Source organism: Scardinius erythrophthalmus (assembly GCF_964197995.2).
Source record: "Scardinius erythrophthalmus genome assembly, chromosome: 15".
NCBI classification, from domain to species: domain Eukaryota; kingdom Metazoa; phylum Chordata; class Actinopteri; order Cypriniformes; family Leuciscidae; genus Scardinius; species Scardinius erythrophthalmus.
In genome coordinates, this window is record NC_138235.1 from 22,323,751 (window position 1) to 22,342,498 (window position 18,748).

Sequence of the window (18,748 nt, forward strand, 5' to 3'; positions counted from 1 at the left end):
AATGCCAGACAAAGGGGTTTAATATCAGGTTCACCACAGCTCACAATCACGCAATACGTCCAGATTTATAGTCAGTTTCTGCATAGAATACAAGAAGGCCGCTGATAAGTTTACCAGCAGCAGTGTCCGAAACTGAAGTTGGCTCTTAACCAACTCTTTATTTTATTTTATTTTATTATCAGGCAAAATTAATATAATAAAAAAAACAATAATATAGCATGACAACCTAAATAAACAAAAAATCCTCAAATCTGAAAAAAGAAAGATTGTTTTGTAAAAATAAACATTTTGATCATTGACAGTTGAGGTTAATCTTGGAGGTCAGTGTCACTGAATGGGGTTGTAAGGCTACTTTATTTTTAATGACAGTTCTGAGAAATGCTAAGAGAAGAATCACGGAACGAGGAATAAAACTGAGGAGGTGGTAAAGCAGAAGCAGCATATAGCCGCAAGATAGACATCGAGGTAAAAGAATGTCAAAACTCTTCACTCTTCAGCTCTTTTTAATCAATCTGAGGTGTTCAGCAGTTATTCTAAAATCATAAAACTTGTTAGATCTTCGCTTCGGTTGCTCTCTCCTTTCCTTTAACTATATCACAGTGTGATTGCTTCCCCATTCATCGACATTTTGCGTAACCAGAAACACCCACCACCCTCAAAACCGTCACAGGGGAATAACATATCACTAAAGAAAACAAAATTAAGTAATTAGAAGTCCTTTCAGTCCAGGTATCTCCAACTCAAGAGCGCTTTAATAAAGCCAGGCCAGCGGATGGCGCTGTCACTTTATCCGCTGCACAATGACGGCATTCAGCAGGTTGGCTTCCTTCAGCGTCTGGCTCTCGTCCGTCAGCTCCTTGTTGGGGAAGGTCGTCATGAGAACGAACTCAGTGGCGGCTAAAGCTGGACGAGCGCTCGCCACAAACTGACGCACATCAGACACCCTGAGATGGAGAAAGATGGAACAGTCAGTCGTGAGGAACATTTTGCACTGTATTCAAAGCATTTTTATAACGCTTTTACCTATGGGTGTGGTTGAATTTCTGCACCAGCCGGCCTCCATCGGCCAGTCTGATCTGGATGCTAGTGACAGGTTGAGAGCTGTCCACACTGATGGAAGCACTAGCCTCAGCTTCACTGCTAGACTGGTCCAGCGGGTTGCTCTGGAGCGAAACCAACTCTGGAGTGGCGCTGAGGGACGATAGTGTAGAATGAGGACAGTTCAGCCGCATTCAATTATAGAACATCTAATGATCAAGTGTTATCAAGTAGACCACAATGTACAATGAATTGATAGAGCTCCAAAGTGCCCATCAAACTAAACAATTCATGATTGGCTAGGGCTGCATGATTAATCGAAGCAAAACCGAAATTGCAATATGGCTTAGTGTGATTATCAAATCACAAAGACTGCGATTAAACAAAATATATGCATCCATCTTCCCAAAACTTGTAATGATTATGGCTGTTGTCATCAAAAGAGAAGCTTCTAGATGATTTCCTAGGCAGATATTGACTTATATATTAAGGACTATATTAGGGGGAAGCACAGGCGAAGCACTGCTACTTGGGCGTGATATCTCTGCGCCTAAGTAGCAGTGCTTCCCCCTAATATAGTCCCAAGTCAATATCTGCCTAGGAAATCGCCTAGTGTTAATCTGCATCGCTATTTGTACCTGTTGTGAATACGCAGGCCACAAGAAATAATTAGGTGGGTTTTTTTTTTTATATTACTTTTACTCAGGACATGCTAGCTGGCAACAAAGGATTCCATTCATTATGCTAAGCTAAGCTAGCGCCGACCCTGTCAAACTAAAACAATGCATGCACTGAGACAAAAATGCATTTGCCCACCTATCTAAATGTAGGAAAGAAGGTGAATAAGCCCTATTTCAAAAAACGGTGGAGTGTTCCTTTAATCAAAAAGATCAAAATAATAAGACATTATTTTAGTAATAATTAATATTAGTACTATAGTCATATTGATATATTTGCTAAATTTTGGGGCCAAAATGTGCATCCCTACATTTAAATCTGCATTGGTGCTGCCGCTGACCCAGAGAAAGCAGTTATCATGTGTAGGTATGAAACGGCTTCACAAACAGTCTTTTCAACATCACAGTATCATTATTTCTATCTTACAATCATTCAAATGATCACAGAAGTACTGGGATAAAAGTTTATAGTTCGGATATAAACACTGATGATCAAAATCAGTGTAAATCACCTTTTGAAAATAATAACACTTCAAATATAAAGTGACTGGCAACATTGATTCATTTATTCAGAAGATTCGTTCAAAAATTATAATTCATCCAGTAATGAAACAATTGAAGTCTTTATGAGTCATTGAAACATTGATTCAAACCGTTTATTTTTTAAAATATTTTTTATTTTTTAAATAGACTAATTAACCTTTACTTCAGAAGCTCTAGTAAATTACATGTTGTGTAGTTATCCATTTAGAATTGTGGGAGAATCATGATCTCACATCCAGATTTTTATCCAGAACCGAGCAGCTCTACTAGCCATACATGTGTTTCAGCATTAGAAACAGTGTAATTAAGTAATTAAGCCACCTTCAGCTCAGTGAAAGGAAATCAGAAGAGAAGAAAGAGTTTTCCAACCTGCCGAGTTTCTGTCCTTCTCCAGTAAAGGCCTTGAAAGCAAGCTTGGGTTTGGAAAAGTCTTCATCCCGATGGTCCTCCATGTCTAGGTTTACCTGACCGCCTCGGAAACGCTGTCTCAATTCCAGAGGGATCTCCCTGAGTGAGTCAGCAAGTCACAAAGAGATTTAGTGGATTATCTAGTCTAATTTGACAACCAGTTAGAGGACGACTATCTAATTAGTGTTCAACCAATAAGGATTTTCAATACTAATGTCAAGAGGGTCCAACATGAAACTAAATACATTTAATGGAAAATGTTGGATGCTTTTGGAAGTGACTTGAGGGGGAACATCCATTAATGAATTCAGAGCTCACCCTCTGCGGATAGACTCCAAGAAGAGAGCGTTCCCGGGATCACTGTAGTTCCTAAGCTCTCCATCATCAAGACTAAAGCCACTCTTCCAGAGCTTCAGCACCACATGCACCTGTTGGTACAGCACAAATCACTGTAGCAGATCTCTCTCTCTACGCCTGAATGACTTCAACAGGCACAGGCTAGGTGACTCACATCTTGTGAACTGCCGGGCTGTCTCCGAGCTCCTGCAACATAAGTTGACTCCTCCTCTGGCGCTGCACCCAATCGATAACCACCACCTATAAACGGCTGTAGAATGAACAGACAGAAAGGAAACATGAGCACATCAAAATCAACATGAGATATAAGTATAAATATATATATGAAATAAGCAAAATATCTTTAATATACGGTAAAGTTTACTCTGTGGAAGAACTACCTTGGACTTGCTGGATTCTCCAAGTCCTTTGCCTGCTTTGTCAACAGGAACCGCCCCATGCTCCTTAGCTCCTTTAAACAAGTCCTCAACCACCTCATTTGGGCTCTTCTTTTTGGGAGGGCCAACAATCTGCTGCCCACTGCGTTCTGAGCCCCCGGCAAAGAACCTGCAGGAGGAGAAGTCTGATGTTACTCAAATAAAGGAGCATTAAATGTGTAAACATGACATTAAAAGCATGTAAAGGCAGAAGTGAAAGTATTTATGTATTTATCTGGCTATTAGAGATGGAATAAAAGTGTGACTGAGAAAACATCATCTTACAGAGTATATGCGTAGTTGACATGTCAAGCAGTGACAGCAGTGTCTTGGAGGGTAACGCTATATTTTATTTAAGGGCCCACTGAAGTGCCTTGAGAAGCGCAGCGTTTTTTCATTGTGTTAACATAATTTCCACTGAAACAGGAAGACGGACGAACATCGATTCTAGACGCTTTAGATTCTAGAGGACAAAAAATCTGACGAGAAGCTGAAGTGCAGTCATGTCATCAAAATCGTTGATCCAAATTGGCGGAAGACTGTACGTTTTCAATGCTTATATCTTCAAAATGCAAATTTTGTCTTTGTTTTGGAGCACATAGATGGAGCTTATAGATAACAGTAAGGCTAATATATTCATATAGCCAAAAAACTTCAACTGATTTCATGGGGACTTTGGAGACAATTTATAAACAATGTCTAATTGTGGTATAATTAGCAAACATGCACTTTTTTTTATCACTTATTGATATTTTTTCACTTTTAACATATACTGTGTCACCACAGGTCCATTGGAATGAAAAGCAAAAAGCAAAAACGGAGAAAGACCTAAAAGACAGTGTTTCCTTTATGCAATTATTTCCCTTTAAGTAACTTATCATGGTTGTGAATACAAAAGAGTTCATGTTCGTGTTAAAGTCATGAAATGCGGTCGTCTTTTCTTCCCTATTGTGACTTATATCCGAGTGAAACGGCTTCTCGAATGAGAACGAAAAATGTAGGGGTGAAATTTGATTTTGTCCACTGGAAATAGATTGGATCGTTGTCATTTGCTAATTGCTGGGATATCATGTGTGACAGGTTGCTGGAAGGAAGGGATTATTGTCTAGCCCTCACTCCTGTGCACATGTCATCAGAGAAGGGAAGTTAATGTTTTTAAAAGATTACAAGGGCATATGATTTAAAAAAATAAAAATATTCCATAAACAAATAATGACATTATTCCATAACAATATAAACCCCAAATAGTAAGAAATGTCAATTTTTAGCTGTTATTAACTGTACAAGATATTGATACCTCTGGCCTTCTTCTTCACCACTCTCATCGTCATCCTCATGCATCAGATCTCTAAAGGATGTCACTCTGTGTTCACTGAAATCAGATGAGATTACATTAAACACAGCACAACTGTTATTATGACTTTAACCATAATATAGGTGATACTGTATAACAGAGAAGCCCAAACAGTTTGTAGGTTGACCTGTGTTACCTTGGCCCTGTGGATCGAGTGACAGGGCCAGTTTCTGGCTGAGGGAGGGTGGCAATATCATCATCTCCTCCATCTTCAAAGAAATTAGCTAGAGCAAGCTGAGGGGACAGAGGAGAGAGAGCTGTCACTTCATTTCACTTTCATTTTGGTCAATTACAGAAACAAAACACACCAATTTTTGCTTCCAATAATTAGATACACCAGATTCATTATATTAACGACTCAAAAACAACACAATTTAACATATTTCACGACGAATAATAACAATAAACCACGAATGTAAACATGAGTATCAACTGAACAAGCTAAAGCTGCTAGCTTATGGATGGATTTCTATGTAAAATAGACCGGCACGGTTTAAAAGCATTATCCACTTCAAAGCAATACTGACTACCAAATCCTGAAGTGTCAATCAAATCATGTGTGATTAACGACTTAAACCAGTGTAAGACACTCCTGGTGATTTTAATGAAGAGTGACTTGCACATTTCGTTAGCCGGTTATAGATTTCATTGGCTGCCAGTGAGCGGAGGTTTAAGTCTGTTGAATTTTCAGCTGCAGAGCTTTTGCTTCACAGCACAATATATCAGTAAAAAAAGTGATCAGTGTGACCCTGACCTGTAGGTCCCAGCCGGCTGACTCGAGGAAGAAACGGGCCCTCTCTTCATCAACATCAGTAACAGCGATGAACCCCCTCACTGCTTCTTCCCGCTCCGCCATTTTGATGTGTCACGCTCTGGAAAGATCCGACAGGAAACAGGGGAAACGAAAGCTTAGTTCCGCTGTTTGGGAGCAAAAGTTTAGAGTGGATTTTTCTGTTTTCAGTCATCGATATTCATGTTGGCAAGTTTTTTATTTTTTTATTTAAAGTTTTATAATCACCTACAAAAAAAGAAAATCTATTGATTTGCACATTTTTATGTAGGCTATTAGGGTCTATAAGTTGGCATAATTATTATTTTTTATATATTAAAAATATATAGCGCAGTTATTACCAGGCGCGTAGCCAGTAATGGGCCAGGGCGGCACTGGCCCACCCACATAACTCACTGGCCCGCCCAGGCAAGTTTGATCAAAATACATTTTTAGTTTATTTTTATTATTCAAATGTATTTAAGAAAATATATTAATATAAACCTGATTTATTGTTGACTGGTGTGTGTGTTTAATTCTGTTTCCGAATAAAATGCGTGAAAGCCTCCCTCCGGAACGTAATTGGTTGCTATGGTTGCTAGGGGTTCCGAGTCCGACAGGCAGACTCTCTAGGCGGCGGGCTCTGGCGGCCTTTAGTTCTTTGAAAAATAACTCTGTGACTCTTTGGACTATGATGAGATCATTTCTGTTTTTAATACTAAACCCAGGCACTTGCATCTTGTTTTGTAGAATGAAAACAACAAAGGTAGGCCAGTTGTTTAACTAATTTCCTTAATTTTTGCCCGTGAAGTGATTTAAGGCGAGACACGGCAAAAACATCGGGTTTTTTTTTCACTGGTCAATTTTAAGATTTTGGGCTATTTGTCTTCTTCAATGCATTATTTCAGACTTGTGGTGAGAAAAAAAAATCCAAAATACACATTTAGGTCTTTATTTTACTACATTTTGTCTATTTGCGTCTGTATATTTCTCCTAAATTCAACAAAAGTTGGCGTTGTTAATCAATATGCTGCACCGCGATCGCTTTCTGCACCTGTCATAACACAAACACCGTTGAAAAGCTCTCTACTTTCTCCTGTACACAATGCTGTCGGAACCAAATATGGTAAATTCCTTTAATCAGCAACCAATCGTGAAAGTACAATGGGGCATTTAACTCTAAAAGCGAAATCTCATTGGCTGATATCAATTTCTGACAATATGATTCGTTCAGATGCATCACGTGACGTGCTCTGACATTTTGATGTGTGTTTTTGACTGTTTTTGACTGGGGTTCTGTTCAGTTGTTGGCCATAAATGCTGTGTTATAAGTTTTGATGTGTTTTAGGTGGTTTGTATTGTTGTTGCTGATGATTTGATAAGATATTGTGTCTGTAAATAGTTGTTTCTGCTAAAAAGTATGATTTTTTACATTACAAATCTTTAAATGCTGTTTTCTCAAAATTAGTTGTTTGTCATTCTCCAGAATAACTGAGGAAGTTTTATGGTAATATCTATTATTTTAAAATGTTACCCTATTCACCTGTCTCGCCTTAAAGGAGAACTCCGGTCAATTTTAACATTGAGCTCATTTTTTTGTACATTTGGAGTGCTGTCAATACAGAGAACAACGACAAAAATCGGTGTTGCCTACACCGAGTTATTCTATTTTTAAAATTTGCACCCTATTGACTTCAATGGGGCAAGTAGTAAGCCTGCTTTTTAGCCTCTTAACATCCTTTAAGTGTCATTACAAGTGCACAGAAAATGTGAGTGATTCCTTCCGAGTGAAAAATTGACTTAAATGTTAGAAATATTAATAAAAATGAAGTTAATTCAGCCAGCGCTCATACCTCTGTTTACATCCTGTTTTCGGTGGAAGGCCATAGTAATCGATTGTCGAGTTCACGCGCGTGATCATAGGCACTAAACCTATGCGCGTGAACTCGACAATCGATTACTATGGCCTTCCACCGAAAACAGGATGCAAACAGAGGTATGAGCGCTGGCTGAATTAACTTCATTTTTATTAATATCTCTAACATCTACTGCAGTCAGATCCACCCGTGTTCACTCGGAAGGAATCACTCACATTTTCTGTGCACTTGTAATGACACTTAAAGGATGTTAAGAGGCTAAAAAGCAGGCTTGCTACTTGCCCCATTGAAGTCAATAGGGTGCAAATTTTAAAAATAGAATAACTCGGTGTAGGCAACACCGATTTTTGTCGTTGTTCTCTGTATTGACAGCACTCCAAATGTACAAAAAAATGAGCTCAATGTTAAAATTGACCGGAGTTCTCCTTTAAGTTACTGGTGTGTTGTGTACTGTATAGCTGAATGCCTTATAGGCTATCCTACTGTACATTGTTTAGTTTAAATTAGTTGCAATTTTTTTGGCACAAAAGCTTAATTTCCACCAGGCTGCATTGTATATGGTTGATTTAACAGAAATTGGGGAGTGTGTTGTTATTCATTTCAAACCATGCTTATTAATATATTATTATTATTTACTTATTAATTATTATTTAAGTAATTTTTTTTCTAGGAAAAACTATTGGCCCACTCACTTTTTCACTGGCCCGCCCAAAATACAATTTCTGCCTACGCCACTGGTTATTACTACAAGCACATGTGGAGAATTGAGAATTCAGAGATGAAGTCGCAATTCCTTCCCTTACATTTGTATCCACCACCAGATGGCAATACAATCCATTCTATTTGTTGTCACCTTATTTCTCATCCCTACTACGCAGTAGATTTTCAGGCCCACGTCAAGTATTTTTTGTTATATTAGATAAAATGTTATATTTACAATTTTTAAAGATGGAAATTATATTAGTAAGTTTTTGTTAATCATGGTGCCACATTTTTCATGCAATAGGCTACTTCTTTAAAGCATAATAATATGTATGATAATAATAGCACAATAAATAGTTGTCTTAGGGTTTCAAATGATAGGAAATAACTTACAGTGTTGCTTTTTCCACATACAATAATTTAGAAATAATGTGTATGCAACATTTTTTCCAAATCAAAGAAACTGGGTTGAAACAGTTCTCACATGCATGTGATTTCACACCACAGAGCTTTTACACACCAGCAGACAATGACTTATTTATTGTGTGACCTGGATTTTGCAAGACTTTCTTCCTCTAATATTCATTCATTAGCAACTGCTAATTCAAAGGTCCTTAAACCGAAGCAAACTATGTGCTCAATTAGTTTGGGAGGATCTAATTTAGCACATATTGTTTCTGGAGAGAAACTTGGCAATGCTTTGTTGTTTGTTTTCCAGTGCACTGCTCGTTTGATCTTCACAGATAATCAGGTTGTGGTACATGACTAAACACCAGAGCATTGCTGTCATCATTCACCCCCAAGCTTTCCTTTCCTATCACACGCATTGCAGCTCATGCAAGAGAGCAATATGCCCTCAAATTTTAATCATCTTACCGGCCCTTAGGGGAATAAAACAAAATTTCTATTTTTATATGCATTATTGCTGCATGTTCTTATAGATTTAGAAAAGCGTGTCCTCTTTCTGCAGCTATTTGCATTCAGAGATCACTGCTATACAGACATATACACTTAAAATATGTCCCTTGTTATTCAAAAAAAGAGGAATCAAAGAACAATCTGATTTTAAAGGTCCGTTAATCAGATTAAACTGTTTTTTTTGTTTTTGTTTTTTCATTCTCAGGAGATTGAACTGATACCATGCATAAAGTATGCTAAAATATGTCTCTAAAGTTCACTGATGAAATCAGCATTACACAAATCTGGTTAGCATCAGCTCTTTCTATAACCGTTGTTGACAATGATAAAGTGTGGGTGTGTGCGAACAGAGAAAGAGGAGATAGAGGAAGAACCAGCCTTATCATGGGGAAATGCACACCGTCAGCCTGGCTGTGGATGTGGGCCTGCAGTCACTGTTGTGTTAAAGGCAAGGGAAGTAATTCACAACACACAATACAAAGAGCAGAGGCCTGCGACCCTCGACTGGAGTAGGAAGAGCAGTCAGACAGTATCTCATGGCCAGAATGAGGAAGGACGTTCTGCCAACATATCAAAATAACAGCAATTTCCTCCCTGGGTGTGATACTAGAGAAAACATACAACTGTAAATTAGCAAGTTAGCTATTAGCAATATGACTGATCAGACACTGTTTATGTTAATATCACTCAAGAAATGTTATATTATGTACCGCTAGCACAATAAAGATAAGCATGAGTATTTCTATGATATATGTGTGCTTGGATAAACACAGTCTTTCTCACTGACAGATCAGGAAGAGCATCAGAGAGGAAGACTGTGGAACAGGACGTTTAGGGTCAAAAGCTCAGAGTCTGATGCATGGATGCAGACTTTAGAGGACAAACAAATATTTATTAAAGAAATATTAATAATCCAGTGTCGACACATGCTGTGAGAACTTCATTTACATCTACTCCAGTTGCCACAAGTATATATTTACAATGTGTGCTTCTCTTTGTTTGTTTTTCGCTGCTTTGCGCCTTAACCAATCACAGGACATGTCTGTTGAGCACATAAATGCAACAGCCAATCAGAGGTGTTTACATTAAAGTTGCTGACACACCACTCAAGTGACGTTCTACATTTTCATGATACTCTCATTATAACAGTAACGTGTAAACATGAAGTAAACAATATATTTATTGTGAACTGCAGACAGCTTCACTGATAAAAAGTCAAAATTATGACATTTAAATGTTTTTAAAAAAAATAAAAATAAAAAATTATGAGATACTGTCATACGTATGAGTTATAGTCCAAATTCTGTCATAATTATGACTTTATCTCATAGTTTTTGTCAGATGTTTATGTGAAATGGGCTTCCATATGTTTTAGATGTATAAAGAACACGGCATGTGGTTGCCCCACACATTTATACTGTATATATACTGTAGGCTATGTAAAGCAGGATGGGGGGATTAAAAGAAAGTGAGAGCAACTGCTATGTGCATCAATTTCTGTGCTGATAAGACCATGATGCATCTCTCTTCTGGGTGGTGTCTTAATGGGCAAACTGATCTTGTGAATTAAGACTAATTTTCCACTTTCTAAAAATCACTTCCATCCGTCCTGTTCATGCCACCACCCCTTCATCTGAAACTGAACACCTGACCTTTGACTCATGAGCCTATCAGAGATTATGACTTCCACACAGAACTCGCTGTTTACTTCCTCTCTAACGATGGTCACCTTTACTAATCGATTCCCATGGGCACTACGGATGGATCTGGTCTGTCCCATCCATGAATGATCCATGACACTTGGAGGATACTCTCAGTTTGACAACGTAATAAAGTAATATTTGGACATCAAAGACTAGGGAAATGGTTTCGTAATTACAAAGATAACAAATTATACTGTTACACAGCTATACAAATTAGTTTAATCTTAGTTTACATCTATGAAAACTGATGTTTACTTAGCAAGGCCGCTTTCTCGTGCTATCTGTTCCTCTCCCAGGATTAGCTTTGTTTGTGTGGAGCTCTCTAGCTCTTCACTGGGTTAGATATGGAGATAAAGTTTGGAGCAACAGGAAAAGGCCTGATCGTAAACCGGAGAATCATGGGATTATTCTCCCATTCCTTGTCTTTTTTTCCCCTTTACATGCATCTTTTATGGCACTTTTCCATGTTTTTGCATTGTGATCGTCAGTGGAGAACAATATCTCTTCTTCTCATTTGCTCTTCTCTTTTTTATGGAGGCTTGTATTGCAAACTTTTTATCTCATATTATGACTTTTTTCTCCAAGTTGCAAGTCTATATTTATATTAGTTTATGCAATCTTGCAACTTACGTCTTTTTTCTCTGAATTCTGAGATACATCTCATAATTTTTTTTTTTTTCTGCCATGGACAAAAAAATAAAAATATTAATTGCAACTTTTTTTCTCACAAAACCTTTTGGTTTTATTGCAATTGCAAGTTTATATCTCACAGTTCAGACCTTTCCTCAAAATTGCAAGACATTGTGAGAATTGTCCGAATTGTGAGATAAAAGCTGCAATAAACTATTTTATTATTATTATTATTTTCCTGGTGGAAATAAGCTTCCATACTTTGTGTGTGTGCGTGCATGTGTGTGTGTGTGTGTGTGTGTGTGTGTGTGTGTGTGTGTGTGTGTGTGTGGTAACATCCCATGACCTGTTGTTTTTCACTCTGACAATTTAATCAGAGTTTAACAACACTGCATCCTTCCTGACCACCTCTCCTGCCTCCTGTCCATCCCTTTTTCCATCTTTTTCACTCTTGTCCCTCCCATGTTCCATAAATCTGCCTCCATCTGTCTCTCTCTGTGTCGGCTGTCTATCCACTTGTATGAATGCATAGATGGACCCAAAGCAGTTTCCCTCCTCCACTAGAAGTCCTGTTTCACTGTGGAAGAAACATCAAACTGGAGAAACCTCCCAGAGTGAAATCATATCTTCTCAGAAAATGAGAAGGTGACTCACGGTGTGTGACCCAGCCTGTTATAACAAAAGGCCACAGTGTTCAAAAGCACACAGGTTATAAAGCAGAGATGGCAGATTGATCGCCCCCTTGACAGAGCAAGTGTAGTAAATCTACTACGTTGAGCACACCAGCGAGTAACTCTATCTATTTTTAGTGCACTCTAACCAGAGCCCTTTCTTCTATCAACCTTTCCCAACCGCTGTGTTCACTTTAATTAAACAACGCTATCTATCTATCTATCTATCTATCTATCTATCTATCTATCTATCTATCTATCTATCTATCTATCTATCTATCTATCTATCTATCTATCTATCTATCTGTCTGTCAAATAATATAGATCTATTATATATCTATTATGATTCTCTTTATTTCATATAATAATCTTAAAATTTCTTAAAAGCTTAATATTTCCTTTAAAAATTCTTCAGAAAATAAGAAAAATACATAAATGAGACAACAGCTGACATAAATTCAGAGTATAGAGCAATAAAATAAATCTAGATAGTAGATTGTTTGATTGTGGAAGTATCTGATGAAAATGTTTAAAGTTTATGTTTTAGGATCATGCACAAACTGCTGATTTTTATTGATTCATTGATATATGTGAGATTACTGCCGTTTTAAAGCCTCCAATTGCTCTCCATTCAATCTTAACAAACAACTGAGACATTTCCTCCATGATATTTCTATCCTATTGGCACTGACAGAAGGTGAAAGGGAAACAGACATCGCATCCTGTTAGAATAGGTGTGACATTTCCACAGTTCAACCTGTAATTATTTAAGCAATCAACAGTTAGTCAGAGACTGTGAATGTTTTTATGACACTATTAGTGCAATGAACCTCTAGGGTCAGACAATGAAAGTCAAACAAACTGACAGACATTAACAAACCGATACCAAAATGTGTGTGCAGGTCTAGAGGCCTTTACGGCCTGCTATCACAGCGGCATCAGATCTTTCTCTCAGACACTAAGACTCCAAACATCAGGGTCTTCTGCTCAGCATTCCTCCTCCAGACGCCCAGGCAATGGCCTCTCATGCTCAATAAAATAGTGCGAGGAGAGGAGTCGCCATGGCAACCAATGAGGACCTCTTCTGGTTAAATAGACATCTGAATGCCCAGGATATCAGTGAACATTTGGCTGCTCTGTGACCCGTGTGTGCGCATATGTGTGTTAAATGATGTGCGTGAGGGGGAGGGGAGTGTATTTAATAGCACTGATGGGATTAATCTGAATTGTGTTTCTGTTGTTAGGTCAATTGAAGCATTAATGAGACACAAGCGATCTTGGATGTATTTTTTCACTAGCCTAATTGCAGTGCATATTGGGATTGTCTTCTCTGCAAGAGATGCATTTGATGCTCCCATAGAATTTGGCTAAAACAAAATATCTTAAGGCAACATAATTAAGATGCCTACTTTCTGGTTCCTTGGGATCTCATCTATTATGCCTAAAAATGCTTCCTCAACAGGCAAAAAAGAAAAGAAAGAAGGAAAAATATTGAGCAGCAACTGTTTTCAACATTGATAATAAGAAAAGTTTCTTGAGCAGCAAATCAGCATATTAGAACGATTTCTGAAGGATGTGACACTGAAGACTGGATGGATCGACTGGACAGTATATGATGCTGAAAATTCAGCTTTGCATCACAGGAATAAATTACATTTCAAAATAGATTAAAATGGGAAACCGTTATTTTGAATTGGAATAATATTTCACTGTTTTTACTGTATTTTTGATCCAATAAATGCAGCCTTAGTGACCATAAGAGTATTAAAGTGCCCCTATTATGCTATTTTAAAGTTTCCTAATGTTGTTTTGGAGTCTCCTACAACAGGTTTACATGCATCAAAGGACAAAAAACTGTTTCATTTTCTCATAATATACATTTACACATCACAACATTTTCAATGATTCTCAAACGACTCGTCAGATGAGTCAATCTCTCTAAATCCCTCCTTTCCGCAAGCTACTCTGCTCTGATTGGCCAGACAGCTCAGTCTGTTGTGATTAGTCTACTGTGTGTACAGCATGTCGAAAACAAAAACACCCATTTCCAAAACAACTTCAGCCCTGCTTGTCCTGAGGCTTCCTAAACCATAAACTAAACACAGAGTCTTGGCTTTACCTTTACACTGTAGAGCACAGCATCTTCCCGAGTCCGACATTATGTTATCCAGTATCCACAGGAATCACAACAGTGTTTTTGAGGGCGTTCAAGTTTTCCCTGGTGTCTGTGCGCTCAATAAGTGGGCGGGCAATATGCTAATGTTTCACAACGAAACGAAACGGCTTATGACTCGTTTGAAAAACGATTCATTTCATTGACTCAGAGTTGACTCTTACTTTTGAAAGACAATCACGTTATATACGGTACACTTTCAGATTTAAAACTTTGCAGGTTGTTTTTATTCACTTAGAGCTATGTTACACACTACATGAAAAGTCATTTTCAAAAATCCATAATAGGGGCACTTTAAAATGCTATCCACCCAATTTAGAACGTTTGATGAGTGTATGTGTTTAAAGATCATGTCTTCATGTAAGCACTCAATTGAGACACAAGGAGAGCCTGCAGAACTGAACACAGCTGCACTTCAACAGCTGTAATCAACACTCACACTATTACCATGACTTGGGAACATTGAGGGAGCAACAGGTGCACAGGATCTGGAAGAAATGTGAGAGCTACAATGCAGACTTTGTGTATTTCTTAGAAAAAGACAGAGATGGAAAAAAGACAGAAGTGTACATTTTAAGATTAAATACAGCTGTTCCGTTGCTTTACAGCTGCTGTAATGGGAAACTCATTCACAGTCCAAGTGACCGTTGGGAAAAGCAGGCCTGCATATTACAAACAAATCAGTTTCACCTCATAAATATGAGCTCGATCATGTTGTTAAGCAAGCTTGCAGGACTGACGGGGGTCAGGACGGGGGCTTTACCACAGCGCCCAAGGATACCTAAGGATTTCTGAAGAGTAATGATGCTGAAAATTCAGCTTTGACATCACAGGATTAAATTACATTTTAAAATGTATTGTAAACTGTACTGAACCTGGAATATTCCTTTAATGGTTCTTGTTGTTCTAACAGTGTTCTGGCTACAGATGAGATTTCTGGACTGTGACATCAACAGTTGTGTGGTGCAGTCTGTCCTTCTAGTTTATCTGCTGTGTGGGAACCTGAGGACAGAGCCAAACACAGACCTATTAAGTCATGCACTGATGGTGAGACATGCCAGCAAGAGAAAGTAGCAAAGCAGCTGAAAGAATTTAGATATTAGAAAAAAATGGGGCTAGGGAAGAAAAAACACAGTATTGAGGACACAAAAACAACAGCATCATCAAAATCTCTTCATTCTGTGGTCCTTTCAGTTCCCTCTCAATTCACTCAGCAGAGGATTCTTACAGATAGTAAATCCCTTCTCTAATTAAAAATGCAAAATCTAGCCCACTTTCGCCTTCCACTAATGTGCGTTAAGAGCTATGATGCGCCTACCGCCGCAACTTTCCAATCCTGCTTCTCTCGCTTCTGTCTTTCTACTTTTTAGATCTCAGTAATGTAAATCTATCTCTCTCTCTCTCTCACACACACACACACACTCCTGAGCCTGGGGTGTGGGTGAAGATTTTCAGACATCAAAAATACAAATGACTTTCAAGTTGGTAGGCAGTGATTCATGCAGAGAGATTCATACTCTGGCACATTTGAGAAATATCACCATTTGTTCAATTGCAACCCTGTAGTCTGGCATTTACTAAACCTTATTTAACCTACATCTTTTTGCTAGAGTCCTAACATCAAATAGTTGTTGTCATGACAGTAAAACACGCTAATATTTAAAAAAAAATTATTTCACTTGTTTATTTCACTCTTATTATTATTATTATGCACTGGTTCGCTAAACATTTTCTTTTCTTTTTATTCCTATCCTACGCTCTCTCTAATGGCGATGTCATGCTGTGCAGCTCAAGCTGCCTTCAAAAAGAAACAGTAATGTCTCAAAGGCAATGTCTCCAAACTGGGTCGTTTGAGTATGCATGGGATCTTACAGACGGAGGAAAGCTGTGGTTGAGGCTGAGAACAATGTGTGCACACAGAAAGATTTCGTGCTCTTACAGTTTTCATTTGTCTTGGGAACTGCAGGTAGGCTGCCCTTACAATGCAGTCTGCAAGATATTCTGTTTCGGTTTAAACTGAATTGCATATCATTTTCTACTTTAGCATAATTTCAATTTAGAGCCATGACAGCCGTGGAGGAATAATCATTAGTCATATAGCCTAAGGATGCACTGTATGTTCATAGCATGATGAGTGTTTGCCTTTTAGCAAATTGGAAATTGTCTATTTGTGTCTTGACATACTTTCTACATGTGTGTGAGTGTGTCTGTTTGATATGTAAAAGCCATCAGTACAGAATTGGGCTAAGCTCTGAAAAGTCTAGCACAAATATACTGTTTTAAAGGTTTTGACCTCACTGCAGTTCCCATGATAATTCTTCCATCTCTCTGTTTGGAGTCATTCACATGCAGGTCTCATGAAAAATGCACTACTCCATCGGCAAGATTTAAAACTACGAAGTGAGCTTGTGCAAGCAGAAAATATGAAGTACATTACTGAACACGAAAATAGGTTTGAAACCTAACACTCAGACTTAGCACACGCACTCACTCCTTAAGGGAAGCAAGTGAGCAAACTAAGGTAAAAAACCAGGGTAAAGTTATTCTGGCAGACCAGTGATTGGAAATTAAACAGGAAATGCTTTTTGAATGAATCCAGTTTGGCAGAGTATCTGATTTTTTCAAGAGAGAATTTAGACAGTGCCTTCTAAGGTATCATCCAAACTTCCTAGCGGATTGATTTTGAACACTAAACAACAAGCAGCAACTCCGCACACCACAAAATACTAGCTACTCCTAGTAGAAAGAGATTTGACTCAGAATTGAGTTTGCTATTAGCATGTTGCTAAGCTAGTGCAATACTCTAATACATCTAAAGATAGGACACATAGGCTACATATTGGATAAAAATTGGTAAAAAAAAAAGTATTAACCTGAACTATTCATATCTATATTTTTCAATATTTATCTTGCCCTTGCCTCATCCGCTACCGTGAATTTATTTTTTTCACTGATCTCACTAGGTTGTGAAACTGAGCATCTAATACTACAGCATTTATCAACAAAAGTTCTGGACATGACTGATTCATTATATTCTCTTCACAAATGTATTTATATTACACATATGACTGAGCTGGATAGATCTTATAGAGAGCATTTGGGGGAGATTAGACTAGCTTTGCCTGTCCTGTAGTTCAAAGCCTCTTATTCTACCTGAACGAGACCTAATACGACCCCCTGCTACAGAGCCCTGGGGAACCTCCTGTTGGTGCACTGAGACACAGATCAGCACAGTCAGGGGTGGAGGAGGCTCAGAAACACAGTGCTACAAAAGTGTGGATGAAAAATACTTAAGGATTTACAAAATCCTCTAATATGAGTTCAAGGGGTTACTGTGATGTGTAAATCTTATGTGCAACTTTTAGACCGCTATTGGAATTAGCCTACCAGGTTGCTTTAAACATAAATAATCACTGTTCTTAAACTGGGAAGTTAAGAATAAGGGACTGTTCACAAAGAATGCGTTTTTATATTCTTCGGTGCTACTTTTCCATTGTTTTTATATGTAAACATGATTTAGACTAATGTTGTTGCGCTCATCCTTGCTTCGTTTTGCGCATAACAAAGAGTTAAAAAAACACGGAGCTCAACAGTGAAAAAACACATCTAAAGACCATGCAGTCTGTGTGAATGGTCCCTATAAGGATGTTTTACAACTTCAAAAAACTTTCCAACATACACAAAATGTATATTTGTTTTGCCACGACAATGAATTGAGAGACTATACCAGCCATAATATTTCTTAGCATCCATTTGTATAATTTTTTTACCAGCGAAAAAAGTTGAATTTAGTCATGACAGATGTTTTTAGTAGATGGTTTGAACTGTGTAAATCGCTCACACAGAATGCTTTATTGTGTCTCTATGCCCTACCTTTTAATTGTTTTTCTATATAGACATGCGCTAGATGGACGTCTTTAACTGTCAACTGAGTCAAAGGCTGCATCCGAAATCGCATACTTCCCTACTATATGTGAAAAACAGAAATGTGACAAAAGAAATATGTCTGAATTCACAGTACACATAGTACAGTGCAGTCCAGAGTAGGCAAAAAGTACCCTGATGACCTACTTCTTCTGGTGAGATTTTAAAGTGTGCACACAATGAACTCCTTACTATCCCACGAGGCCACAGGAGAGTATTTATGAATGGCAGTGAAGCGACATAACTGACACTGTGTTAGGTCACATGATAATGACAACGTGGCGAATGTACGTCCAGATTACATTTATACTACACACATTCACTATGTGGAATGTAGTTTCGTGAAGACGTGAAGTAATTACTTATTCAAAATAACTACATATTCAAGAGAGAATGCGATTTTGGATGCAGGCAACATCCCTTTTAGGCAAGTCATTTCACTCGGTGGCCATCTTTAACACTAGAACGGCCATGGCGGTCATTTTGACCGTTTTGAATTTTATATCTGCAATAACTTTGTTGAAAAAATAAATACAATGCTGCTGGTACCTGACTTTTCCTAAAAGTGTCTGTATTTTCATTTAAAAT

The 18,748-nt window shown here is 38.0% G+C and overlaps 1 protein-coding gene across 1 annotated transcript; it reads right to left on the minus strand.

Annotated features, from left to right (window-relative positions):
- Positions 1-2: 2 nt before the first annotated feature.
- On the minus strand, positions 3-14,283 carry nsfl1c (NSFL1 (p97) cofactor (p47)). The gene is made up of 10 exons (XM_081386027.1): positions 14,183-14,283; positions 5,548-5,665; positions 4,930-5,027; positions 4,737-4,811; positions 3,404-3,569; positions 3,178-3,273; positions 2,985-3,094; positions 2,628-2,765; positions 1,024-1,191; positions 3-944 (listed from the first exon to the last, which is right to left on the minus strand). The coding sequence occupies exons 2-10, from the start codon at positions 5,647-5,649 to the stop codon at positions 782-784; spliced, it is 1,116 nt and encodes a 371-aa protein (XP_081242153.1). The 5' UTR covers positions 5,650-5,665; positions 14,183-14,283; the 3' UTR covers positions 3-781.
- Positions 14,284-18,748: the final 4,465 nt, after the last annotated feature.